The 26,661-nt window shown below is 42.5% G+C and overlaps 1 protein-coding gene and 1 long non-coding RNA gene across 2 annotated transcripts in view; one reads left to right on the forward strand and one right to left on the reverse strand.

Annotated features, from left to right (window-relative positions):
* Setbp1 (SET binding protein 1) overlaps positions 1-26,661 on the forward strand; it is a 358,524-nt gene that overhangs the window by 172,689 nt on the left and 159,174 nt on the right. The window contains exon 3 of the mRNA XM_005373166.1: positions 9,560-9,613. Within this exon, the coding sequence (XP_005373223.1) occupies positions 9,560-9,613 (54 nt within the window). The remainder of the gene's footprint in view (positions 1-9,559; positions 9,614-26,661) is intronic.
* Positions 1,340-9,464, reverse strand: LOC106147731. Its single transcript, XR_001232652.1, has 3 exons — positions 9,260-9,464; positions 5,440-5,604; positions 1,340-2,272 (listed from the first exon to the last, which is right to left on the reverse strand). It is a non-coding gene; the product is annotated as an uncharacterized LOC106147731 (long non-coding RNA).

Genomic DNA, 26,661 nt, shown 5'->3' on the forward strand with positions numbered 1-26,661 from the left:
TTTTCTATGTTGTTAAAAGTGCTTGCTTTTATGATTATAATAGTGTTACTCTTCCACAGGATGCAATTATCTCCTTCCCATCATTGATTATTCTTTTTTACCAACATTTACCTGTTTGTCTTAGCTTGTGTCTCTAAAAGCTGAAGACATTTTTTTACGTAGGATGTTATGGCCCATGACAGCACTCAGGTTACTGGCTGAGGAGCGAGAATGAACGTAGACTTTGCTTTCAAATGGAACTGAGAATCTGTCAATTACAGCCAAGTAACTTTGAATAAATTATTTAATGTTGCCGAGTTTCTGTTTCCTCATTTGCTAAATGGCATAATTATAGTACTGTCTTATGAGATTCTTGAGAGAATTTAATGCCATGTGCTGATTTGGTAGTGCATGGGGATTTCCCACCTCTGGGATGGTGCCTGGGACTTGGTATGGACTCATTTGCTGTCAAGGAGGAAGGAAGGAAAGAAGGGAGGAATGAAAAGCAGGCAGGTAGGCAGGGCTGGGGAAAAAGGAAGAGGAAAAACCCAATAGTCCCAATATTTACAACAGGGTACAGTAGGTACTCTGGGGATTCTGTGGTCAGTTGGATTCAGGAACAAAGAAGCTGCGTTTGACCAAAGTCAGTTTGACTTCAAAAAATTTGAAGGAAGCATCGTCTTAGATCCCAGTGAGGTTGCCTAAGGCTTACAGGAACAATGACTCCTGTCTTCAAGATGGCTGGCTGTAGTTCCAATATCCATGGGGGCCAGGGATGCCTCCCTGACAGAGGAGGGCAGGAGAAACAACAGCCTGTGAAGGGGTTCCCAGACAGGTCATGGATGGCTTAGACTGAAGGCTAGATTAACTGTAATTCCAGCCTGTGTTCTACTACCATTTCTCCTGATTTTTGCCTTCTCAAACTTGGGTGCATAATTTAATGAGTTTGAAGCTCAGTTTGTTTAATGATAGACTGGAGAAAATAATACTATCCCGCACTGTCCCTGTGATGGTAAAGAAGGCTGATAGAACAAAGCGTGTACCTGAGACAAGAACAGGCAACAGGATGTCCTGAAAAATCATCTTTTTCACTTTATAATTAAGTGGAGGATACCTTGCCACTTACTAAGGCTTATAACAGTGTGACTACCTACAGCTACAAGGTTCAGCTATCACTGGGTCCAACTTGGCTTTATCCTTTTTCAATATCCACCTGTAGTTGTGATTAATTGCTCCAGATTTGGCTCGAGGGACCCAGATTCTCTGCCAAATTGGCTATACTTAGCAGAGCTTTTGACTCCAGTACTCAGATACTCTCTGAAGCAAGTACCTTTTGACTTTTCTATTCTCTGAAACTAAGTGAGCCTTGGGGTATAAATCAGTTTCCTGGGATTCACCAAGGGGATGATTAGAAAGCTTTGATACTCGTCTGGGAGCCAAGTGAACAGATCATCTGGTCAGTTCTAAGCAGAACTTCAGCAGATAAGAAGAGGAAGATGAGTGTGAATATTTCCCCAGCATCCAGTTTTGTGTAGCATATGTTTAAGGAGGGGAACTTCCTTTATTGGATTTTTATGGACTTTGGAAACAGCCTGTGGATTCTTGCAAAGTTGATATACCAATTTCATTTGCAAGGAAAGACCTACAACTCAGATTGTGCTCCTGAGATGTGACATGTCTCTAGCCCTTTTCTTTCTTGGTGCATTAGTTGTGCTTCCTGAACTTCATATGCAGAGAGCAGACATTATTGTCTGCAAAAAGAATAAAAGAAGAAAAAAGCATTTTCCCCATCAATGACTCATGCCAAGTATTAAAGGCTGTGTTCTTGAAATGTGGTCTTGACACACTCCCGGTTCCCTCCTCTCGGATGATTACGTTAGCATCTCTAAGTAGTGTGCTAGTGAGCTATCTTGCCCAGTAGAAGACTGTTAGCCCTGGGAGTAGCTTGCTTACATAAGGAAAGGCCTTTTCTCAAGATACAAGTTTTCAAACTTTCATTTTCATAAAACTTTTGTTAAGTGGATTTTAATATGGAAGTCCAGAATAAAAGTACCAATAAAAGTTGTGTTGCTCTGGATGAAGTGGGGTTGGGGTCTGCAACTTCATTCCTCATCTCCTTTCACCCACTTTACAGTCTCCAAGTCCCTTTCATGGAATCCAGGGCTCCATGAAAGACAGTCTAAAAGTCATTGTTTCATTGGTTTCCTTTGGATAATTCATTTCAAAACGTTGGAAGCATCTTGGGGAATCTGATAAACTGACAAACAGTACGTAGTCCAAAAACACCTATGGTCTTGGAGAATATTAAGACATAGTGAAAAAAAAAAAAACCATGAGTTAGTCAAACTAGAGTGGCATGCCATTCTACAAGTGATGAATCTCAGAATCTACTTAACACTTGCTAGCCAGTTTTTACTGAAATGTTTAAAAGTATGATATTCACATTCATATCATCAGTTTATACCAGGTCTACCTGTGTGAACTTCCCACCCATCACCGTACAATATTCCCTTCATGAATTTTAGTTTTCTTGGTCTGAGGGACAGGGCATTTGAAAAAGAATCCTACTGGGAAGTTAAAAAAAGGCCAAGATGAGTTTCTGTAGGTTCATCAAGTTCAAATAACATGAAACAAGACTCATCATTTCAGTGAGTTCTATATTAGGGCATTCAGAGACTCTTCTTTCATTATGTCTTGGTAGTTACAGCTCTAATATGCAAAGTGGTGGATTAAAGACATTCCCACCCAGAAGATGAAATAACTGTGACTTGGATAGCAACCAAATATGAACACCACTGTAAGAGTGTGGGTTATATATGCAAAGCTACCCGTGGAATCTTAAAAAGAAAAAAAATGTAAACGCTCTTTTGGCTGCATCTGTAGGGGAATTTGTTACAGATCTTACCTGTAAATATTAGAACCCCATCATTTAAAAAATAATAAAAGACAAATATAAGCAATCAAGACCAGGCTTGCTTGGAGCTATATACAAAGTTATTATTAGTCATCCTTGTTGCTGTTTGGGCAGAGAGCCTGAAATGAAGACTAGAGATGTCAGAGCTTTTAGTTTTAACCTTTAAAATTCCAGGAGGCTAAGGGGATTTAGCAAAAGGACACAGCCCAGCTAGGAAGGTAGCTTCAAGTGTGTAACTTGTTTCTTAGGTCAGAACAAAGTCAGCCCCTTGGCTTCTATACTACACACCGCAAATACCTCAGCAGTTAGAACTAATGCCTTTTGAATTGGAAGGTTGTTTACCTTTAGTTCAGATGTGGATTTGACTTCTGCCTTGCTGGCTGGTGAATTCATGTCACAGCGCTTTGAGTAGCCATCTGTCAAGTTCCTATTTGTAAACCAATAATGCAGCCACAGTATAATACTCTCTCCTTGTCCTTAAGGCTGACTTTCTGATTAAAAATACTTCCAAAATGTGTAGAATGTGTAGCGAAATTCTGAGAAGTGTGTGTTTGGGGCAAATAGTGTCCCATATATGTCTTTTTTATCTGTAAGTGAGGGGGACAGTTTGGGGTGCTGTCAGGGTGGAGCCAGAGGGAACACAGAATTCACTCAATAGATGGTTAAATGAGGCCTGCAAGGATTAAATTTTTTCCACAGTGAGTTATAGGAGAACCAGGGCTGGGACACAAGTTTGTGCTGATTCCATCTCGTCTCCCTTATTCTGGTGTCTATGTTTCCTTCTGTGGTGACGGTGAGCTGCAGACTCCTTCTAGGTGGTGGTTGCAGAGCCTGTGGCTTGGACTTCTTTCCCTCTCTGTGTTGAGCCCTGCCATACTTGCTGTTCCTCCTGCTCTTTTCATGGTCCCTCTCACATTCTCCAGTTGTCTGGACATCTAAAACTTCTTGTAGTTATACATATGTGGTTGGATTTGTAGCCCCACTTTTCCTTTGGGTGACTCACTTAATGTTTCTGGGCCTCAGTTTTCTTTCTCAAGGGAGATAGTGAGTCTAGTTAATCTCTAGCAGCCCCCAACACACCTGTTATTGGATGTTTATCTCAGCTTGTGGGAGCATTGCCTTACACATAGGCTGCTCTAAATGTCTGTGTAGGTGGAGAAGTTGGAGTAGGCTGAGGTTCAGCCTTTGTCTTATAGCCAAAGTAAGCAGCAAGTGGCACTTCACAGAATAAAAGAGAGTGGAAGGTCTATTTTACCTACAATAGGGAAAGGAAGCAGATTCAAAAGTTGGGAGATGGCATGGAAGGCTTACAATGAAAGGACGGTGTGTTTGGGGGCAAATGTGAATGTGGAGCACTTGTTCTCCTTCTTTGCCCCATTCTTCACCTACCTCCCTACCTGTCCATCCATTTCCCCTGCAGCATCTCTTTGTCTGGCCTTGAAAGAAGGAAATACCTGGAAAGAGTAAATGATCTGGACAGTCCCAAGGACCTCAGGCCTCAGTTTATCCAGATGCACATGTGTGAGCCCTTCTGGAGAGCTGTCCAGCATGACACATGTCCTTTCCCCCTTTCATGTCAGTGGCCCCTTCCTGGTCACAAGTGCGCAGGGTCAGCCTGATGCTTGGGGATGTGCTGGGTCCTGCTCTACCCCAGTGTAGTGGGCACTTTTGATTATGGGCTAGTAGAGGAGATCATTTTCCGAGAGCAGGAAGAAAGAGGCAGCAAAATGGCATCATTCTCTTTCCTCCTGTGGGGAAAGTTTAGAAGCTATGGAGTTTGCTGCAGGACAGCCAGTCCTGGGCCCAAGACGGTCACCGGGGTGGCTGGCTGCACTGTATTCTGGGTGCTTTTCACTACAGGAAGCCAAGGAGGCTTCCATTCAGAAGCAGAGTGAGAGAAGAGAGCAGAATGTCTTGCTTGAGGAAGCTAAAGGGGTGTCTCCTCATGTGCCTCCACGGCACCCTTCACCTTCCTCCAGCCCTCCCTTTGAGCTCGGAGAGACCAAAAAACCTTGAATTTATGCCAAGAGAGAAACTGCCGCTCTTCACAAATGGAAGGCAGGGTCATCCTCCTAATATTTGAACATGGACTGTTCCAGAGAGCAGCAAGACGTGTCAGGAATGAGATTTATCAAAGCAGGGGGCTCCAGGAACACTGCACTGCTCCACAAGGGAGATGAAAGAATTTTTTTTTCCTTCCTTTGCCTTTTAAATCTAATTCTGTTTTTCCTTCTCCCCCACACCCTCTCAGGCCTGTATCTGGGAGTGGTGCAGACAGTTAGCCATCCTAGGAAAAGGCAGGATCCTTTTCATTAACTTCAGCTTGATTGAAGTCCCTGGAGTCATGGAGGATTTCATTTCCCTCCCTCACTCTGTCTGCCTGACTTGGATCCCTCCCCACACAGCCAGGCTGCCGTGGGCAGTGAGCTGTTTCCCATGGTACAGAATGGGGATAGGGGCCAGTGGAAGGGGACAGGAGGGAAGGATCTGGAGCTATGTTTCTTAAGTCGATGGCTTTGAGGAGGAACAGGTGTGTCCTTTCTTACCTGCCTTGAATGCCACTGAATTCCTAGCATCTCTCTCCCACGTAGAGTTGGACTGGGCAGAGGTGGTTACCAATGGAGGCTTCTGCAGAGAGGCTGGGTTTTCTGAAATCCAGAGTCCCACTGTGAATCAACAATGTGAGCTTGAAAACCTCACAACTTCTTTTTCTGCAGAGTAAGAGTTTTAAGAATTTGTTTTAGTAGTAAAACACATGTGTTCAAATTCAAGAAACAGGGAAAAACAGAGACACCAGTCCAAGGGAGGAAAGAAGGAGAACCGAGAACTGGTGGCAGCCAGGGACCCAGGACACCTTTGTTTTATAACACATTCGCTCCCTTCTGAGCTCACTGGGGACACAGCGATATCTCCATTTCTCCCAGGGACCTTTAGCTGCCTTTTTCAGGTACTGAAACTGTAAGACTAGAATTCTTTTGAGGGGTCTTCTCTAAGTGGTCTATAATTTTTAAATATAGAAATACTTCTTTGTCCTGTATTTCTAATGGAGAAAGACACCTGAGCACCATGCGTAGGAGCTCTTTCTTGTTTCCTGGGTGCAGGATGTGTAAATTTCTAGATCATCCACTGTGGGGACTGTTAATGGTCAGGGGCTGCTCTTTGCCCAAGAGCTCCTGTGTTTGGTTAGGACGTGGTTAGAACCAAGGAACCATGGCTTGCTGCTGAGGAAAGATAGGCTTCTTTAAACTGTCCTTCCAGGACTCAGAGGTTGTAAGTTTTGCCTTTGGCTGTTTCCAGGTCACATAACACCTTCAATGTATACTAAATTTTGAATGAAATATTCAAGATCTCCAGGTATAAGCTCATTGGTAGATCACTTGCTTGAGTAAGATCTTAGGTTTGATTCCCCAGTATAAAAAATTAATTAATAAATTGATTAAATAAAATCAGAATCTCCAAGGTAAGACAATTCAGAAGTTTTATTTTATTTTTTTGTTGTTGTTTGTGCCGGGAATTCAACTCAGGAGCTTGTTCTTGCCAGGCAGGCTCTTACGCCACTGAACTTTTTCCCTGCCCCCAGAAGTTTTAGCAGTTACTTGGTTACCACCAACTCCTGAATTCTTTCATGCAGGAGCAGGTGAGCTAACACATCTCAGCTGGAGATGAACCAATAGACCCTGCAGGAGACAGAGAGCCACTTCTCTGCCTGTATTCTTTCTCTCTTCAGCCTCTTTCACTTTTCTACTGTTGTTCCTTAAATTTAACCTCTGACTCCATACTGCAGTATAAACTAGTATTCTCTCCACAAGTCAGTAGCATATAGAGAAGAACTTGTTGTCATCATGGGAACTGATTAATTCATTTAAACGTTGGAGTGCCTCTTCACGCAGGAAAAGTGCTAGGTGCTGAGTGCCATTTCCTTTTGTCGGCTTGAAGGGTATCTTAAACCGCCTCTTACACTTCTGTTCTCCACACTCAGCAATTTAGTCATTCTTGTCCTCACCTCAGGTTGACACTATTCTCCACTTTCCTTTTGTGTCCTTTGACCAGCAGGTTATGTAGTGACTAATTGTATGTCCAGACTCTTCTCAACACAAGGAGAAATGAAGAATTTAGATAGGATGACGTGTCTTATTACACTTGGTCTTCTTGGTGTTGTTAGACTTGCTAGGTGAAAAAGAGAAGACAAAATGCATGCAACAGCACAAAAAAGAAGCTTAAAGAGTGAAGGGCTGAATCACACACATCTGACTCCTTGCTGGAGATAGAAAGGAGAACTGAGGGTGTCCAAGGACAGAGGGATAAGCTTAACTTTGTTGAGTTAGAAATACAAGGAATCATAACCAAAGATGCTGTGTGTCTATTTCCAATTAAATAAAAAAGATCTGTCCATTTCTCAATCGCATCCCCCCTGATATAAGGACATAGTGCATATTTTGAGATGGTTGAACACATCTGTGATTTATTTTCAGTGGCAGGATCTCAGGACAAGGAGGATATAGACATTCTGGTCACATGGCTCCTGCTTCCTTGGCAAGAGCCCTATTACAGTGGGGGAATGCTCTCTGCTGGCTGTCCTCACAGAGATTGGAGACTTTGGGCTCTGATTCGTATATGTGAACTCTTCTTGGCGACTGCATCCCCGCAAAAGTCATGCCTATGCCATACCTCCCCTATCTAACCTTCCTGTCTCTCCTCTCTCTGTGCCTACCTCAAATTAGCAGCTTAGGTTGTATCAATAAATTTAGAAGAGCTGAGTGTCATTGCCAATTAAATAAAAGTATCTGAGAGGAAGGGTTAGCTAAGGGTCATCCATCAGGATACAAGCATCATGTTGCTGCCCATGGCTCACTTGGCTACTGTTCTGGCACTCGGCCTTGTTCCTATGCCACATCTCCACAACTGATGTTCAGTGTGCCTTAATTCAGGGGCATCTTATCATGGAAGAAAAAGCCTCAGCTTTGAGCAAACACAGTTTGTGATATAAATCCCACCAGTGAGACCTAGAATATGTTTCTTCATTTTGTAAGTCTCAGTTTTCTCATCTATAAAGTGGAAATACTGTCTATCTCATGGTGGAGCTGTGCAGTATAAAGCCAGCAACCAGTATACCAGGGACCCAGGCACTCCTGTGTTTATCATTATCCCCTGCACTTGTGGGGAAGGAGACTGTGGCTGGCACTGGATGGGGACGCAGAGGGAGAAGTGTTGGGGTAGAAAGTCTCTCTCTGCCTTTGTTCTTTCAGCTACTACCATATGAAGTGCCTCATTAGCCACCTTTTTATTTTTAAGACTAGTTCCAATTTGATGTTATTTCAACAACCCCACCCTGATCTCTCAGGCTTTATCTTTGAACTTTCACACACGTACTGTGTTACACACCACTTGATCTAATGGATACATGTCTGATCTTTGACCAAAATGTAAGTACCTTGAAGGAGGAGACTGAGTCTTACGATTATGTTTGGCCCTCGATGCCTAGGCAAGAAGCCTTGTGAGCTATTGCTTGGCTATTTCATTACAACCAAAGGGGCTGAAATTGCTCTTTACCAGAGTGGGGAATCCAGCTCACAGGCTGAGCTACATGAGGGGAGAAAACACTACCCCAGCTCTAACACCACTTAGGCAGCATTTTTGGCAGTCATTGAGGGAAGCTAAAAAGTCTTGTGGAGCTTTTCCCAAGGCCGGAGGCACCAAAGCCCAGCATGACTCCTTCTTTTTCTTGAACCAAACAAAATATTGTTACAGCAAACATGAAATCTTTCCTATTTTTCACAAATGCTCTCCAGGCCTAACAAAGCTAGCCGGTCACACTCCTTGAATCAAAATAATCATCTTCCCATTTTCTCCTCATACCCACTTTCTCAGCATTTGAAAGCGACAATGAAAAAATGTAACTATTAATTAATTTCATTAATTAACCATTTGCTTTTATGGATTGTTTTCTAGTGGCAAATCCTGAAGAGGATGCAAAGATGCTCAAAAACCAGAACTTTACACTTTAGCATTGATTACACAGAGGTGCAAAAATATATAAATCATATTCTTATCCTAGTCTAAGATTTCTATATGAGTTTTTAAGTATAAGCTATGAAAACCTAAACAGCACATAAAATCACAGGCAACATGCAAGGGAAACTGAGTCACATGGGCAGGAAGAGGAAAAGATCACTTTTACTAGTCTGATATTAAAAAAGAAAGAAAAGAGCTCTCCTTGATGAATCTTTAACTATCTCAGAAATAGTAATTCTTAATTTGTATTACAGACTGCTTTGCCACTAGGAAGAAAGCCAGAAACCTTCTCCCCAAGAAAATGTGCATATCTATAAATTCACACATAATTGTAATTTCTTGGAATGAGTGTACCTCTGGAAGTCCAGCCTTCACCCATGCTCCCTAGTTTAAAACCCATCAGAGATCTGATGGCACACAGAAGCTAGGAGAGGGCAGCAACGGCGGGGGTGGCGGAGAGGAAAGCAGAGGCATTGCACACACAGTGGGAAGGTTGGATTCCCGGTCCAGAAATATCACATTGTCCTGTGGTGACTGTGCTTCTTGAGCTCTGATCAAGGCTCTGGGGATCCCATGGCGGGTTGGTTGTCTTGGGGATGCTGTGTGCAAACTTTGAGAAGTATCACTAAGGAAAATGCCTTTGTTCTTTTCCAGCTCCTCACAGCCAGTGACCTTGCAGCCAGCGACCTCAAAGGATTTCAGCCACAGGTGAGTTTCCTGGATGGGTTTACGATGTTTAAGAGTGTCCACTGTTCTGAACTTTAGGAGTGAGCAAATGAACTTGGATCTCTATCTTCTCTGACTTCAAGCATTGACGGTTAGAATGACCTGGTAGTTGTTCTCTCCCTCCAGATCCTCTTTCACCTGATCACAGAAAAACACAACTTCTTTTCTGTTTTCTCTTAATATTTTCTAGTGAAAAATAAATAAATAAATAAATAAATAAAAAACAGATCAAGAGGCTTCGAATATGGGGTGGTTATTAAGCTTAAGCCTGAGCAGGATTGGTGTTCTCCCCTATCTCTCCTTTTGGACAGGATACTCCCATTCCTGTGATCTTCCTGTGCAAACTCTTTGCAGTCACACAGTCGTGGTGGTGAGGTTAATCTCAGATCCCCACAGAGGCAGACGGTTCTGTTGTGCCGATTGTGGGTAAGGGATTGGCCGCTGTCATCCCTGGCGAGAGGGCTGTTTCCAGGATGCCACGGGCAAACCATAAATGGGTGCAGGTAAGGGCTTTGTGGGGATGTGCTTGGCGGGAGTGAAGATAGGAAATCATCCTGCCTGTCTCTGCAAGGGGAGTCACTGCCCCTTCCCCACATGCAACACACACGCACATGTATATATGAGATACACAGAGATCCTGGGCTTCTCCCATAGATATCAGTGTAGATAGAGCATTTATACAAAGAAAGGCAAATCAAAAAGTGATGGCTGTTGTACTAATTCCATGCTCTCTTTCCATAGGAAACTTTCTACCACCCCCAGGGCAGGTCCTGCCTTACCATTCCACAGTGCTATACCTTTGTGGGGATACATGTCTGAGTCAGTAGCAATGAACTTTTGGGGGGCAGCAACTGTATCATAGCAAGAGTTCCATATGTTTTGAATGTTTCCTTCTTTAAACATGTTTCCCATTCATGAGCCCACTGTGCCCTCAGTACCCTTCTATTTGTGGGTTACCTCCTCTGAGTACTCTGTCACCTCTAAGGAACCCGAGAACCCAAGTCCTCATGCCACTTAGTCCTGGGCCACAGGGAGAGTGGGAACAGGCACAGAGAGCAGACAGTGAGAGGCTGGAGGAGGAGGATTAACAAAATCAAGGGCCATTGGTGAGAGTGGAAAATAGATTCATGTGGCAGCATAGAGTGTTTTCATCACGGCTCGTCGGTCCTTCTGTCGGGCATGCACTGAGGTTTTAGAAATAGACAACCAGTTAGCCTTTTTGCCAGTCCCTGAAAGTGATGAATAAAGAACCTCTTCATGTATTTATACAGACTTTCTGTGGAGCAAATGAAATGTGAAACAAAAGCCAAAGAAAATCCGCAATTACCCACACCCTGCTCACCTCCACGCCCCGACTCACATACTTGTGCAGCGACATCTCAGCTACAGATTTTCTTTTATCTGATAATTTATTTCAAAGCATGGAAAAAGGGGCTTTGTGTTATACTGTTTTGCTTATTGGAAAGGTGCATAGTAGAGAAACAGTTTATGGAAGATGAATGAATATGTGTGAATATGTGAGTGTTTTGTGTGTGAATGTGAGTGTGAGAGAGAAAAGGGAGATTGTGTGTGTGTGTGTGTGTGTGTGTGTGTGTGTGTGTGTATGGCTTCTTTCCGAGATAATTATATTCTATGTTTTTGTTAGCTATTAAATTTAAAATGAAGAAGTAACCAAAGGGAAAGTTGAATATATTTAAGGGTTGTTCATTACTTTTGAAGGTAGGACCAATAAAGGCCATTCTATCCCTCCCCAACTCTAATTCTGTTCCCTGACTCCACATTATCCCGTTCATGTGTAATCCCTGTCAAGCTGGAAGTATCATTGTGCATTTTTCCCTTCTCAAGATATCTGTACCTAAGACAGGGAAGTCCTAGGAAACTTGTGGCCAGTGCAAGGTGCCCAGATTAAAGTTAATTCTTCAGTATCATTCCTAAATCAAAAGTCTTGGGTATGAACACCACCCCTTGGGGGCTTTTCCAAATAGAAAAAGGAAGCTGTCCACATGCTGTGGGCAGTCCCACTACACCAAATTGTGGGCTTGTTATTTTCCCCCTTCTCTCTTCAGTTTTCAGATGACATTGAGCACTGTGCCTCCAGATGCCTGCAATAACTCATGGGTCTGTCACCTTCCAGGAGCTGTCACTTTCTGCCAGGAGGTACTCAGGAGGACCTCTCCCTGGGATAACTGTGAACAGCCTCTCAGCTTTCCCATGATTCATATTTATCAGTTGACTGTGCAAGGTTCTTCGTTTTCCCTTGATATCCGTTCCTACTGCAGCATCTTAAAGAAAATAATCATGGTTTCCTCACTAATCTTTGATGACTTTGGAAATGTGGACTGTGGTGACTGGGGCCGAACTGTCCTGTCTCCATCCTCTCTGCATTCAGATAGGGCGGAGGAGGGTAGGGAAGTAGATGCCTGCCTTTCTCCCCATTCTTACCAATTTCCAAAGATACCCTGCTCAATCCTGGAAATACCTAGAAGCCATGGCAGGGATAGTCTGCAAGCCCAAGCTGTCTGAGCTACTGTATGCTACTGGTTGCCGGTCTTCCCAGATGTGATAAGCTTGGTCACTCAGACACAGGCTGGAACTGTCTCCTGGTGTACCCTGCGGCTGGAAGGCGAGTCACATTCTCAGTGTGTTTTCAAAGCACAGATGTAGAAACTTCTGAAATTCACACCTAAAGCACCCTGACTTTTCTCTCTCCTTTGGTTTACCCCCCAAACACAACTCCTTTTATCTTCTAACATCTTGCTCTTGCCTTTTGAAGCAACACACACATACTTGAGTCTCCTCCTTTATCGTCTTTGGGTGATCAGAAATGATCTTTATCTGCCTTTGTTGGGCTGTTCCTGTCCACCCTGAAGTGGCATCAGAATTGGCATCTAATTATCTCTAATAAAAGCTGCCAAATCATGTGCTTTCTTCTCTGCTTTTCTTTGTATTTTTTTCCCCTAATATAAAAGCTATAAGTGTTCACTGTAGAAATCTGGGATGCACAGAGAAACATGAAAACAAACCTCCTGTTATGTCACCTCATAAACATAGAGGGTGACACTTTAGGTTGTGGTCTGCCGATCCTTGCTCTACATAGGCACATGCGTTCCCTGCATTTCCTAATTGATGTCATATTTGTAGGCGTTCTTGTTGCCTCCTTTCTTTTGTTCATCTGTTTTTTTGTTTTTGGTTTTTGTGTTTCTTCCGGTACCAGGAATCAAACCCACGATCTTGTGCTTGCCAGGCAGGCGCTGCGCCGCTGAGCTAAATCCCCAGCCCGCTTTTGTTTGTCTGTATGGTTTCCATGTCACTGGAAAGTCACCTAGTAGCTGACTATTCTTGTACCGGTGCTGGTGCCATTTATTTACACTCCTCTCTTGCTTGCCTTTTGCAGACTGAGAGCTTTGGAAGAAATGAAAGGCACATGCTAGGACCCAGAACCCTCACCCAGAACACAAATAATGTCCAAGGTTTCTTGGCATTCATTTCTTTTTCATTTCTTAATTCCTACAGATGTGTGAAGGTTGCTTAAACATTATAGTATAGTTCCCAAGGGCTTGTGCATGTGTGTACAAGGGCCCAGGTGGGATGTAGTAAAGCAATAACTGTCATAGGACTGAAGCAGATATGGGCTCTCCATGCCCAGCCACCATTGCAAAAGTGACTTTACAGAGAGGCATTCCCCAGGGAAGAGAGCACGGCCTCAAAGACATGGTCTTCCGCTATATATAAACACAAAAACACACCTCAAAGTACAGGTCCTTCCAAAGAGAAATGGAGTCTTAACTTACAGAAGGGGAGAGTGTAATAGTTGGGCGTGAAGGGTAGCCATGTTTAATGTGTTTCTAAATGTTACTTGCCACTGTGGTGAAATGCACTGGTAGATGTTGTAAAAAAGTTAAGAAAAAAGGAAATGAGGACATACAGCAAAATATTTGGATGACACAGAGCACTTGGTCGCTTCATTGACATTTCACTCAGCAGGCTACCACGCAATTCTTTGGTGTTGGGCTCCCTGAGTTGTTTAGTTTATCTCACTTAATGTTTTGAGATGAAACGAGATAATGCATGTGAAAGGAGCCTAGTATGATGTTTAGCATACAGCATGAATTCAGTGACCCCTTCCATTAGAAAACCACAGGTGATCTTAATTAAAAATTCAGATAGCAGAGAAATGACATCTATACAGAACAAGCATGGAGGTCTTCCAGGCACAGGTGTAATATATTTGGGCCAAAATAGATGAGAAGGAAGTGAGGTGATAAACTTAGCCCAGGGTGGGGAAAGCCTGGGTGAAAGGCAAGATAAGAGTGAAGATATGTGCGTTGTGCCCTGGAGACATGGAGGCGGTTTCATTTCTCTGCGGCCTTACTGGAAGTATGCTGTGAAATTACTTGAAAATAAGGATGGAATCAAATTTCAGTTCTTAGAAGCCTGGAAAAAATAGATGTAACAAAAAAGCTATTATTGAAGTTTTCAAATGTCACAAAAGTAAGCATCAAGGTATAATAAGGCAGAATATCTACTGCCCAACTTCAATGGTACGCTGTTAGAAAAGCTTTTATTGGTAGTATTTGTTGCTTTCTGTGGCACAGGTATCCCTATCATGGACAGTTTTAAGTACCAATAGCTTTAACAACCTGTTCTCAAAGCCAGTGACAGCTAGCTCTCCAGAGCTGATATGAACCAACTCCCACGTCACACTTGTCCAGCTCCAGCCATGAATACCATTTTCCCAATCTTATTTCATCTATATTCACATTTTGTTTTAGTTTTTATTTACCTTTTTTGGCAGGGGACATTTTCAAACAAATCTCAGACATCATGTTATTTTACTCAAATACTCCAGTAAGATTGTTTAAGCAACAAAGGCTTTTTAGAAAAATCGTGACAAGCCAGTATCACATTCATGAACATTAACAGTAATTCCTTAATGTTTTCTAGTACTCAATCCATACTCAGATTTTTCTGGTGACTTCAGTGTGCTATTTTATAGTTGATGTGCTTGAAACAGGTTCCAGGCATTTGTCTGAGAACAGTGGGATCCGTGGAAGGTTTGAGGGCAGGCGGGAGTCAGAACGGTGATGTCAGAAGACCGCTCTATTGGTAGAAGGCTGAAATGAAGTGGGAACGGGCAGTGATCCTGCTCCATGAGACTGACTGTGCCAGAGGTCATGGGAGGTGAAGCTGTGCTGGGGACGGTGAAGTTGCTGAGGGGCGAAATTGAAGAGTTTGAAGGCAACATCGGTGGGTCCAGCAGCTCCTTGGCTGATCGGGAAAATGCAGCATTGTTAACCACAGAAAGGTATCAGAAGAAGAGCAGTGCTCATTCCTGAGTTAAGGATGATTATCCTCCCTGAATGAACCTTTATTATCTTGGGCCCCAGAATATCTCCTACAAGAGATGACCAGGGAACACAGCCCTCTGCCACCAGTACTGGGCTCCATGAGTCCTAACTCAGAAATTTTCATTGTAAAACTCCCAAAAAGTTTGTGAGAAGAAGCTCCAAAGCCTTGCAGTGTACAAAGAAGTCCTGCCGCTGGTGCTTCCTTGCTTTTCCCCTCACCATTAATCCTGCTGTTCTACAAGTGAAAAGATCCCTTGGCTGCAGAGCAGAATTATTAGGGTACTTGTTGTCTCCACAGGAGGCCAGGCCTAATCCCAGGAGTCTGGCTCCATTTGCCCAGCCATGTCTGGAAATTGGTATTTTCACAAGCTCCCCAGGGTCAGTCAGGCTCCTCACTTTCTAGAAAAAGACTGCAGCAGAAAGCAGGTCTGGAAGAGAAGAAGGGGAGGTGGGTTTGCCGTTCAAATGGAGATTCCTGCACCAGGAGTTTGGGGCGAGGCTTCCTCTGCTCCCTGGAGCCCACTCTTCACAGCAACCTCTTTGGCTGAAGTCTTACACTTGCCCTTCCCAAGCGGAGAAAATACAGCTAAGTGTGGATTCTGCGAAGCCCAAGTGTTCATCCTTGCTATTTCCATCCAACAGTTGAGATTTGCACAAGATTGTAAACTAGCCTGGGATGGTGCTTGGGTTCATGGTCCTCTCTGTTTGCCATCTCTACTCTTTCTGAAGTCTAAAGATATCCAAAAAGTTCGAGGCTTTTGGCACTACCTTGGAGAGAGAATGTGTCTAAGTGTCCAGTGCAATTCATCTCCTGACTTTTGTGGTGTCTAGAGCACAGGTATCCCCTTTTGGCTTGCCTGGGCCACACTGAGTGAAGAAGAATTGTGTTGGGCTGCATATAAAATATATAATATAGTTAAGTGTGTAAGTAACAAAACTTTAATATTTTTATTGTAACTTTTCTAGTATTAGCAATGTTGTATATGTAATTACAACAATATCACAAACAAATCCTATTGGATACAGTTTTGTACTTCCTATACCAGGGCTAAAAAAACTATTTTAGCTTATTAAATTATTTTACAAAATTCCACAAACTTGTGTTTAGTAATTAATTAAGAAAGCATACATGTCTACTCACTAACAGTGAATGCCTGTCTTTACAGGCACACACAATTGCAGGTAGGTTGAAATACTATTATGGCAATCTTCGGGTGTCACTCACCAACACACGCAAGCTCAGGTAATGTCTGATATGTGTGGGTTTTGATTTGGCTGACTGTGTGTCCCGGGTGCAGGAGGAGAAGCTAGCACAGCACTGGGCCCTCGCCAACACAGTCATTCGTTATCATCTACATAGTCCTGCTGAAGCTCTGCACAATGGAGTCATGGAAAACATTGCTAAAAATCACTTAATAAAGTTAAAAGTTTACAATCCTGTGAGGCCACATTACTAGGTGTCCAAGACCACAGGTGGCCCATGTTCTGTGGGTTAGACTTGCCTGTTCTAGAGCCAGGTCTGGCCCAATAGTTCTCCTAGCTCAGGCTGTTGCTTAGTAAACACAGGCTTTCATTCTAAATGCCTTTCCTCTGAGCTTGGGCTGTAAACCCGGGTGGCCTGCCGAGCTTCTGCCATTGGTGTGCCTTGGGATACCTCTAGTAACCGGAAGAAAGACATTAGAAACTTTAACAGCAATTTGATGTTGCTATGATATTCAGGCATGAGATAGTTTTCCTACTAATTTAGCTTTCTAGCATTTTACCAAAGGATCCATATAAAAATATAGGTTGGAAAAAATCTTCAGCAAAGATTATTCGATAAGCTCTGTACTGGTTATCTAGTGCAAGCCTGTTCCAGTTTGAATACAAGGATAGAGCTTGAATGAACTCCATCTTTTGTTTTGCTGAGGCTAAATATGAATATTTGTACCAACTGTGAATAATATTTCCCTTAAAAAGTAATAGTTCTACCTGTAAGGTGTCTTTTTTAGGATACCTACTCAAAACATGGATCACTTCTTGTAATTCCTTAGGCAACCTATTTAATTCTTTTACTGAACATCTGTGATGATAACACAGCATTCTTAACAAAATGTTTGCTCAAGTGCATGCACAAACCTACACATTGCACTAAAGCCCACCCCCTAACACTATAGCTTTTCTTATGTGAAGCCAACAGTTTTAAACTGCAGGTATACACTTTTTATACTTTCTGCCTTGACAGTGATTTTTAGTAAATTTTTTAAAAGCCAGCATTGGCATTTAGTCCTGCAGATAGAAGTTCAGCAGGTGTTTCCCAGAGAGTCTGGCATTTCAGTGGAATATTCTGAGTATTAATAAGTTCTCCTGGGATTCTAAATCTCTTTGGACTTCAATATTTTGTTTCTTACTCCCACAATGTTCTGACCATCTGAGGACCAAATGCGGGTGGGCTTGACTTAACACAAGCTTAGTGTGCCGAAGTTTGCACCCAAGAAACTGATAAATGGCAGGCGGTGCTGGGAGAGGAAGGAGTCATTCATATACAGAGAGTTTTTTTTTGTTTTTTTTTTTTAACTTTATCAAAGGAATAGGTCATCTCTGCTATTATGTTAAAATATGATGTAGACTTTCAAAACCTGATGTAAACTCAGCTTTTCATGATGGAAAGGAGGTGAGGGCAACTAGTGAGAATTACCTTTGAACAACACTCTTCTCTTTCAACTACAGGTTTCTCCTCTACAAAACAAAAATACAAACCCTTATCAACAGTGACTTGGGATTAGATGATTTCTGTGATCCTTTGAGACTCCAAAGGTTTAATTATCCTCTGACTCCTTCTACTGTCTTTGTATTCCTAAGATTTTTTTCTTCTTGTTTTTCTCTCCAATCTGTTTTCTAAAAGGACCTATATATGAGCTTCTTAAGAATTCTCCTGTAGGGGCTGTGATTTAGCTCAGCTGCACAGTGCCTGCCTGGCAAGCGCAAGGTCTTGAGTTCGATTCCTAGTACCAGGAAAAGAAAAAAAAAAGAATTCTCCTATAGTTCTGCTCACTTGCTTCCAGGAGTCATTGAGGATTTGTAGCGTATTTCAAATACTGGCATTTATTAGTTGCTTGAGTTACAGTAACAGATTTTCCTGGGTCTGAAAGTTTAGTGATGCACAGCTTTGCTCTGTGAGTCATTTGGTCTAGGAATGACTGGCATGGAGTCAGTGTAGACTCACCATGTGGCTTTGAGAGATGTCTTCATAAGCCCTTTACCAGGAGTGTCCCATGCCTACCGCATGAGGATGAAAGCAGTTTCTCCAGCAAATGAACAACCTTATTTTTGAAGTTCTTTTCAGCACTACTGTCTGCCTCACACTTCAACTCTTTTATCTTCCCATCTTCTGACTCAGCCCTGTCCTCCATAGTCTCCAAACACAAGGACCAACCGAGAGGTGTCAGAAGACCGCCAGAAGAGAGGGGCCTTGTAGTGGAATAGTTTTCAGATTTCAAATGGCTCCTTCTAGCCATTTGTTTGCGTTTGGAGGTTAGGTTCATTCTGCAAACAGTTTCCATCTAGTGTTCTGGTATTTCCCTGATAATGGCCATCTCCTCCCCCCACCCTCACCAGTTCTGCACCAGGTTTTCCTTCTATCTTTCCCTCTTTCCTAACAGTGTGCACCAGAGCTTCTGGCAGAACTTACGTTTAGCAGGTGATCCAGACCAATGGTGCACAGACCAGAAGAACTTGGAGTGATGTTATAATCCTCACTACCATAAACTGTAAAAATTGATGCTTGTTTATTAACACAACAGAAATCGCTCCCACCTTGCTGTTCCAGTGTGGAGCACAGAGAACACTTCCCATCTTCTGATAATTTTGTTGTTAACAGGAGTGATTCTGAGCTGAGACTGATGAGGTTGAGTCACAGGTCTGCTGCATGGTTCAGAATCCTGTTTAATAGAAGAAGGATACCTATGCATGGGATTTTTAGGAGAATTAAATGGATAGACCCTAGGAGCAATGTCTGACATCTAGCAATACTCCATAAATGTGCAGTGTACCTTCTGTCACTCGTATAAATTAGATAATGGAAATTGATTGTAGATTCCTAAAGTCAGAGTTGGTGTGCAAATTGCAGTGTCAAAAGATCCTATGACTGGAGTTTTGTATTACCAAAAGAAAAACAAAAACTATATACTTTTTTATTCTTTTTTATTAGTATGTATTTGTGATGCATACTAATCGCATTCATCTTGGGGAACTCATCTTGGGGAATATATAGCATCTGATTTATTTTTACTTCCCTTCCCCACCCTTTGGTCTCCCCCCATATGAAAAATAAAAAGTCAAAATCGATCTTCTCTTTTCACCAGTCAGTTTATGGCCCCAGCCTTTAAAGAGAGCAATGGCAAGCACAGTGGAAGAATGACCTCAGGAGGAGATGGAGTGTGAGAGTCTGGCAAGAGCAGGCCGAGGAGTGGGTAGGGCTTGTTGACAGGAAGGAGAAGATGCCCATAAGCATCTTTGCTGACTTTGTTCCCCGTTTCCTCCACCGTCTACAGCACTTCTGAAATTAACATGTTATCTTTTACTCTTGGAGAAGAAATGGCTATACAACTATTAGAAGTGCTGTCAAGTGGTAAAAATGATTTTTAACAAAAGTACCAGGAGCTTTTCTAACCGCTGAAGTATTCCTTCATTTCACCAATGATGCTCAGCATATTTCTGAGTGTCGGCTTTGGCTCCTGCTCGGGGGAAGAAGCTCAGGCCCTGTGATTTATTGCTTGGTAACACTGGTGAGGTACTCACTGTACCAAAGGACATCGGTGAGTACTGTCCAGGGAGATCATGTTAGGGCACGGAGTCTTTTTAGTATTTTCTATGATGGCTTTTCACACTGCTCAGTTCTTTTCCCTATATGAACAGACAAGAGGTGATCAGAGGAGCATGTGGGTTTGGGATGCGAGAGGCCTTCTGAGAGCTGTGCAGGGGAGAACCGTGCTGACTGCCAGACTCTTGTTTCCAGCACACAGTCCATCGCCAGCGTGCTGACAGGGCAAGTAGCTCACTGATGGGAAAAAGAGAGGTCTGTGCCCAGACGCCAGCCTTATCTGTACTGTGAGAAAACTCAGCTGGCTAAATTTGGCTTTCCTGCCCCTGATGTGGGTTGGAACAGAAATACCAAACTGGGGAATAGAAGATGAGCATTGTGTAAAAAAAGAATCTGTGTTCTTCTAGCAAAAAAAAAATTAGATTCTCAATAATGATTTGTTGATCCCATTCTGGGACTGTTGTGTAAGAAAGGTCAAACCAGAATTCCCCCAATAGAACTTCATGTGTACCAATTCCTATATTTCTACAGTACCTTCTGGACTTGGGAGTATATTGAAGATGGTATCTGTTACTTCTCTAATTTCTGAACAAATAACTTTCATGGGGATAACCAAATCTTTAAGATTTATTTGCCCCTTTCGCCATGATTTTATAGTATAGCTTCAGCTATCTTTGGACGTGCTGCCCAAAGAAGACAGCTTTGAATTAAATCAGTTGGATTCGCCTACATTAAAGCTACAGCATTTTTGGCATCCTGGCATTTTGAGTGGCCAAATGTAGGGGTAAGTAAGAAGAGGAGGTGCTGCAACAGAAAGGTCTGTGAAAGCTCAGCCTGCAGGCATGTAGACAGGCAGTGCTTCACTCTTGATAAACTGCAGCAGAAAAGAGCAATCAGCTAAACGAGAGCTGGACAAATTAAATGGCTGAGTATTATTTCAAAAGAAAGCTTGGGCAGCATCAGAAATTCCCCATCAGCTGTAATAACGCCAATTACTTTGCCAATTGCAGATTTCAACGTGATGTGTTTAGTGCAATCAGGCATCGGACTCTTGCAGGGGCCTGATGGGTTTTGTTTACTGTGAATGTGCATTTGTAGAGAATCTTTTACACCCAGAGGCTTAGAGCTCTGAATGTCCTTCTCTCTGTCCAGATCATACACAGCTGAGGGAGATTATTTGTGAAATGGAGGCAGGAGCAAGCTGGACCCAGTGCCTCCTCTCATTGGAGAATGGCTGGGATTTAAATATAAAGAGCACAGCTGGGCTTGGTAATTCTTAGTGAATGTGGCAATCTCCAGAAAACCTCTCTGTAGATTAACCAGCCAGTTAATAAATACATATTTCTGATTATGAGTAAGGCTGCCTGGCATGTTGGAGCATTGGACAGATCACTATTAAGCAGCAATAACAGACACAAACCTCTGGGAAGAGAGAATGCGCCAAGAGTTCATTAAGCCTTAAATACTGACAAATGGGGGTATAGGGGCTTTCATTGTCTCCCTTGGAGAATCGTTTGGTGGAATGTCAAATATACAGATCATTTCAAATATGGGAAGAGATCATAAGCAAAGAGATGCACCCCACCCCCATTTTATTTAGCAGGGGAAATAAAATGTGGAGGGTGTAAGGGAGTGTTTATTTTCTGTTTACATTTGGCTCCGTAGAAATAATGGGCGTGTGGCTCCAGCTACTCTGAGGAGTGAGCTGAGATTCTCCAATTCTCCATTTACACTCTCCGTTGAGGAAGGCGTTAATCACGGGCATTCACGGAGAGGCTTGGCCTGATGTCAGCTCTGGTGAAAGCGGTATCTACACTGCTGGGGGTGTGGATGAAGAGCTAAAAGCTGATTTGATTCCACTTGTGCTTAGCTGTCATCTGAGGCCAGAGCCTGGAGGTGAATGTGAAGCTCTGTCTTCCCTCTGCTTAGTGAAGACACTTCAGTGTCTTACTGGTTTTTTTTTTTTTTACCTGCCTCTTCCTCTTTCATGCCTACCTTAAAGACTGCTTCACCTGCTGAAGAAAGTGTTTTCCCAATTCAAAGGCAGCTATCTGTGCCTCCAAGTCACTGACTCTGGGATTCCCCAAGCCCTCCCTCTCTCAGCCTCTCAGCTGCCACTGAGGACTCCCTGCTCACAAGCTCAGGAAGGAGGCAGTCTGATTTTTAGATAGGAAGGCAGATGGGAGTTCAGGCAGCGCCAGAGAAGAGATCACAGGGTATCAGGTTATCACGGCACAGCTCTTGCTATGGGCTTCAGTAGCTTTGCACCTGGTTCATTTTGAGAGTGTGTATCAGTGTGTGTGTGTGTGTGTGTGTATGCACATGCATGTGTGTATGCATGTTTGCCCTAAAAGAATTACTTCAACTAGTGCATTGGTTTGACACCAGCCTCTCTGCAACCGGCAGCTGTTCAGATAATGTTCCTGCCTCTCAGATAAGAGGCAAATCTTGTCTCATGCACATCTCTGGGGACAGGAAAGGCCCACAGAAACCATGAGATAACATGCAAAGCAGTAAATACAGGCAAAGGCATCAAATCAGGCTGTATGTACACAGTATCAGTGACCACAGTCGGTGGCAGAGAGAGCAGATACACGCAGCCACCTCATCAACTTGAACTGGAAAACATTCAGTGATCTCCTGGTCTGTGGGGAGATTCATGTGTTCACCCATAAGTCCAGAGGACAGCTCTGACTAGGTGGCATAGCCTTCACCTATGAATGGGATGGTCTAGGTGGCGCTCATCAAATGCAATCTCAATGGGGTGTGATCGTGTATGCTCTCTTGAGCCTGGTGCCAGGTTAGAGGCGCTGAAGCACCTCATCCACAGTGAAAATAAAATCTCCCCTTGCAGCATTATTTTTTCTCCATCTGTTACTACAGTACCTTTAAAATAAGTCTATGACTTGAAGAAGTTTGTGCCGATCTTAGTGATTCCACTTTCCATGAATGTGTGCAGTCTAGAACAGCTGATTTGGCCGTATTAATTCAGTCATTTCCACTTGGTATATAACCCCCTACCAAGAGTTACAGCCAGAGAGGCTTTGTAAAAAGCCACTTCACTCCTTGCACTCATGAACAAATGACAGTCAGGTGCTAAACTCTTATACAAGATATTAAACAATAAAAACTATTCATGTAACAATTTCAAAAGTAGTTTTGTCTTTAATGAGCACCCTAAACATGTGAAATAGGCAGGAAGAATTAACTCTATTTTCAGAAGAAAAAAAAGAAACTGAGGCAGATCAAGGGATTTTTTCAAATTTTCAACTCACAACCAGTGAAGTGCTAGAACAAAGATTTGAACCATGGCTTCAGACCCTTAATCCCCTTTTTCCTCTTATTCTTTGCTCTTTCAGACATAAGCCAACAGGGCAGATAGTACTATGTACCAGTGGCGTCTCTATATAGTTCTCTTTTATGTATACAAGAGATTTAGAATTGCTGCTAAACTAATTATCCCCCAAAGGTAAAACAGCCAGTGAGAGTTGTTTGAAAGAGACTGATTTCCAGTACAGTAGGGAGACTTTCCCAGCAACAGAATAAACTCACTCCCATGTGCCTAGTTAGCACCCAATCTCTGGATGCTTATAAGTGGCATCTATAGGAAAGGCAAACGACAGAATTAGCAACAACAAAGTTCTGCTCAGCTTCTGCTTTTGGTACCTGTATGATCCAGTCAAGTTGGATGACCTGCCTGAGTCTTGGTTTTCTTCTGTGAGAAGTGTTCACCTCACCTGGAATAAGATGTATATACGTAGGGGTCCAGCTCTTTGACTGGAACAGTGTGCTCTCTTGGTAAATATAAATTTAAGACCTCTCCAGCTGGGCATTTCTCCAAGTCACTGCCTCCTCTGTGTCTCCCTTTCCTGACACCCCTTCCAAGTAAATATTCTTTACATAGGCGAGGAAAGTCAACACCAGAGCATCCTTTCAGTGGCATCAGGAGGAGCTAAGGAACTACAATCCCCACTCATAGTCCTGGATCAGAACTTCAAACATTCACTTAGGATTCAGATCCCAGAGGAAGCTTATTAGAAAATGGGAACTGAACTCCCAAGCAACTCTGAGTAATTCACAAGTATGCCATCAGGGAGAAAGTTTTCATGTTTGCCAGAAGATGATGCATGGAAAATGAGTCAGTGAAGATATTCTTACCCAAATAAAACTTCTAGTCCACTGTGCTGGACCCTGCTGGCATCTTGAAGAAGTTTTTCTAAACATAACTGACATGAGTAAGCTGAGTCTCTCAGTAATTCATGAGGTCAATAGCTGATATATATCTAGTACTTTAAATTTCTCATGACTATAGCAGTATGTGTTCACTGACGAAAACTTGAAGAAATAAAATTAAAGGAAAAATTTGAAAATCACTCCTATGTGGGAATGGACACTATTAATACTTTTTGAAATATAGACTATGAATTCTATTTTGCATGGGCACTCACATTTAAATGAACTTTGTCACTTTGAGCCAAAGGCAGACCAAGCTCTCCCTCTGAGATTCTTGGGATATTGAATATCTACTTTGCAACTTTGGGTCTTAGGTTCCTTGTGTGTAAAGTGTAAAATGACCTTGTCCAGCATTTTCTAAACCCAAATGCCTAAGTTTTTATAAATATTTCTTGAAAGAAACTGATGTGCAATCAAATAGGTTTAGCAAAGTCCAAGTTAAAAAACAGTATTATCTGTGTTCTCACAGCTTTTATTATTGAATGAGCACATGAATCCCAGGAAAGGGACCTGTTGGAACATAGAACGCTTTTCAGAACATACCTGCTAACACATTGTAGAGGTAATAGTGCAGCATTCCACGGGGACCACATCATACCACAATCACTAAGGGTTTCCTATTTCAATGTGTTATGATTCCTGATTTTTGGCACACATAAATATTGAAACTGATTCCTGGACTACAAGCTTGATAGGATTAAAAAGCTAATCCATGGGGCCCTGCTTTCCATGTATTTGAGGGAAGTAAGGAGCTAAAGATTTCCAAGTAGCTGTAACATTAGACTTGAGAAAATATGCATTCCATAACTGAAATCAAGACCACTGACAAGCAGAGTGCAGAAGAGCTACAGGCTTTGGCTGAGAAGGGTCTTTGAGTACCGCCGTGAACCATGTGTAGGCAGCTAAAACTTATGCTCCCAGGCTAAGCTCTAAATCTTCACATGTGCCCATTTCAGAAAAAAATAAAGGTGATTTTCCTGTAAGTCACCCCAACTCTGTTGTTCCTTTGTATTTTGCTTGTTTGAGTCTTATATTCCATGCAGTTCATGTCCATAAATTTTTAGCCAGCTCTCATCATAGGCCCCAAACTATGCTCTTCTATACTTGCTTTGTTGGGTAGTTTAGATCAGGGACAAACTTCTCATGTGAGAAAAATTTTAAAACAATCATAATTGAGTCCCAGTGTGTGTTACAAAATTAGTAAGAGCTCAGGGGGATCAGAGGAAGACCAAAACTGATGGCTGGGGGAGGGGTGATATCTGTGCTCAAGTTACATTGAAGAACTCTTTCAGCCTCTGGTCTTTTATCTTTTTCTATTTGTTCTCTTCAGTGTCATTCCTATAAAGATGGGACTTCTAGAGGCAACAAAGAGTGCAAATGAAAGTTTGCATAGCTCTTCCACTGCTTACCTCTTAGGATACTGACTACTTGAATGTTTACCCTATTCTAACCTGCCTGTATCAAAGTCTTCCTCTGTCTTTTTTCTTTTGTTCCCTAGTTGGATAGTGTACTTTTATATTTATTTGTAAAAGTGATTTCAATTCTTAATAAAAAAAAAAAAGCTGTTTAGAATATGTAGCCTTCTGTGCTATGCAAAGCCCTCTCTTGGAAGCATCCTGTTATCCCTCCACCGCTGTTTATCCAGTTCCTCTTAACTTGAGCACCTGTCCAAAACATGGAGAAAATCTTGTCTTTAGAGTTTTGTGAGCATAGTAGTCACCTCTTTTCATGAAGAAAGTAGTAAACCCTACATTTTATTATTAACTAGAAGGAAACTAACACATCTCCTTGTGGCCACACATAGATAACAACATTTTAGAGCCCTTACAGCTCCCCACCTGACCTTGCCCACAGTGACTTCCAAATCCTAATGAAGGCTCTTCTCACTTTGAACTTAGCAGAGATGTTGGCCCCACTGGCAATAATCGCTCAGGAATACTTGTTGGCTGAATGAATGCATGAATGAATGGGTGAAAGAGTGAATAGTATCACCACCTGGCCTTTGGGAGCACCTTGAACTTTGGGGTTAGATGAAATTGGGTTGAAATTTTGTTCTTTCTTGTAGTGGGTACATGACCCTGAGAAAATTACTTCTAATTTCTCATTTGTCAAGTGGGGCCCTTAACTCTTTCTGGACATTATTGAAAGGATTGGAGACAAACAGTGTAAAATAGGGTATGTTCCTGGGCCCAGAGAGGTTTTTTGGTTTTGGTTTTTGTTGTTGTTTGCTTTTAACTTCCATTCCTCACTCAATGCCTAGCTCCAAGTGGGCCTTTAGAAAGAGTTTGATGATAAAAGGGAGCTGAGCACCATTCGTCTGAGGGCCAGGAGTTATTCACACTAAAGAATTCTCTCTCCTTCATCTGCTGAGCTGTTATTCTTGGCTGGGAAAGTCCCTAGTCTCTTGGTTGCACATTGTCCCAGCCAATCTGGTGTCTACCACTCTCTCTTTCTGGTTATTACCTGGGAATTACCATCCTAATAGACTCCTACCCTTAAAGCAGAGAAAGCAATTCTGGTAATGACATGATAAAACAGAGGGCTTTTCTCTGTTCTCAGCCAGGGCCAGAGAAGTAGAAAAACAGGCTGATTGTTTAAAGTCTGAGGCCAAGGGGCATAGAAGATCTTCAGTATAACAATATATGAGC

Source organism: Chinchilla lanigera, unplaced genomic scaffold, assembly GCF_000276665.1.
Source record: "Chinchilla lanigera isolate Chin_1 unplaced genomic scaffold, ChiLan1.0 scaffold00001, whole genome shotgun sequence".
Lineage (NCBI taxonomy): Eukaryota > Metazoa > Chordata > Mammalia > Rodentia > Chinchillidae > Chinchilla > Chinchilla lanigera.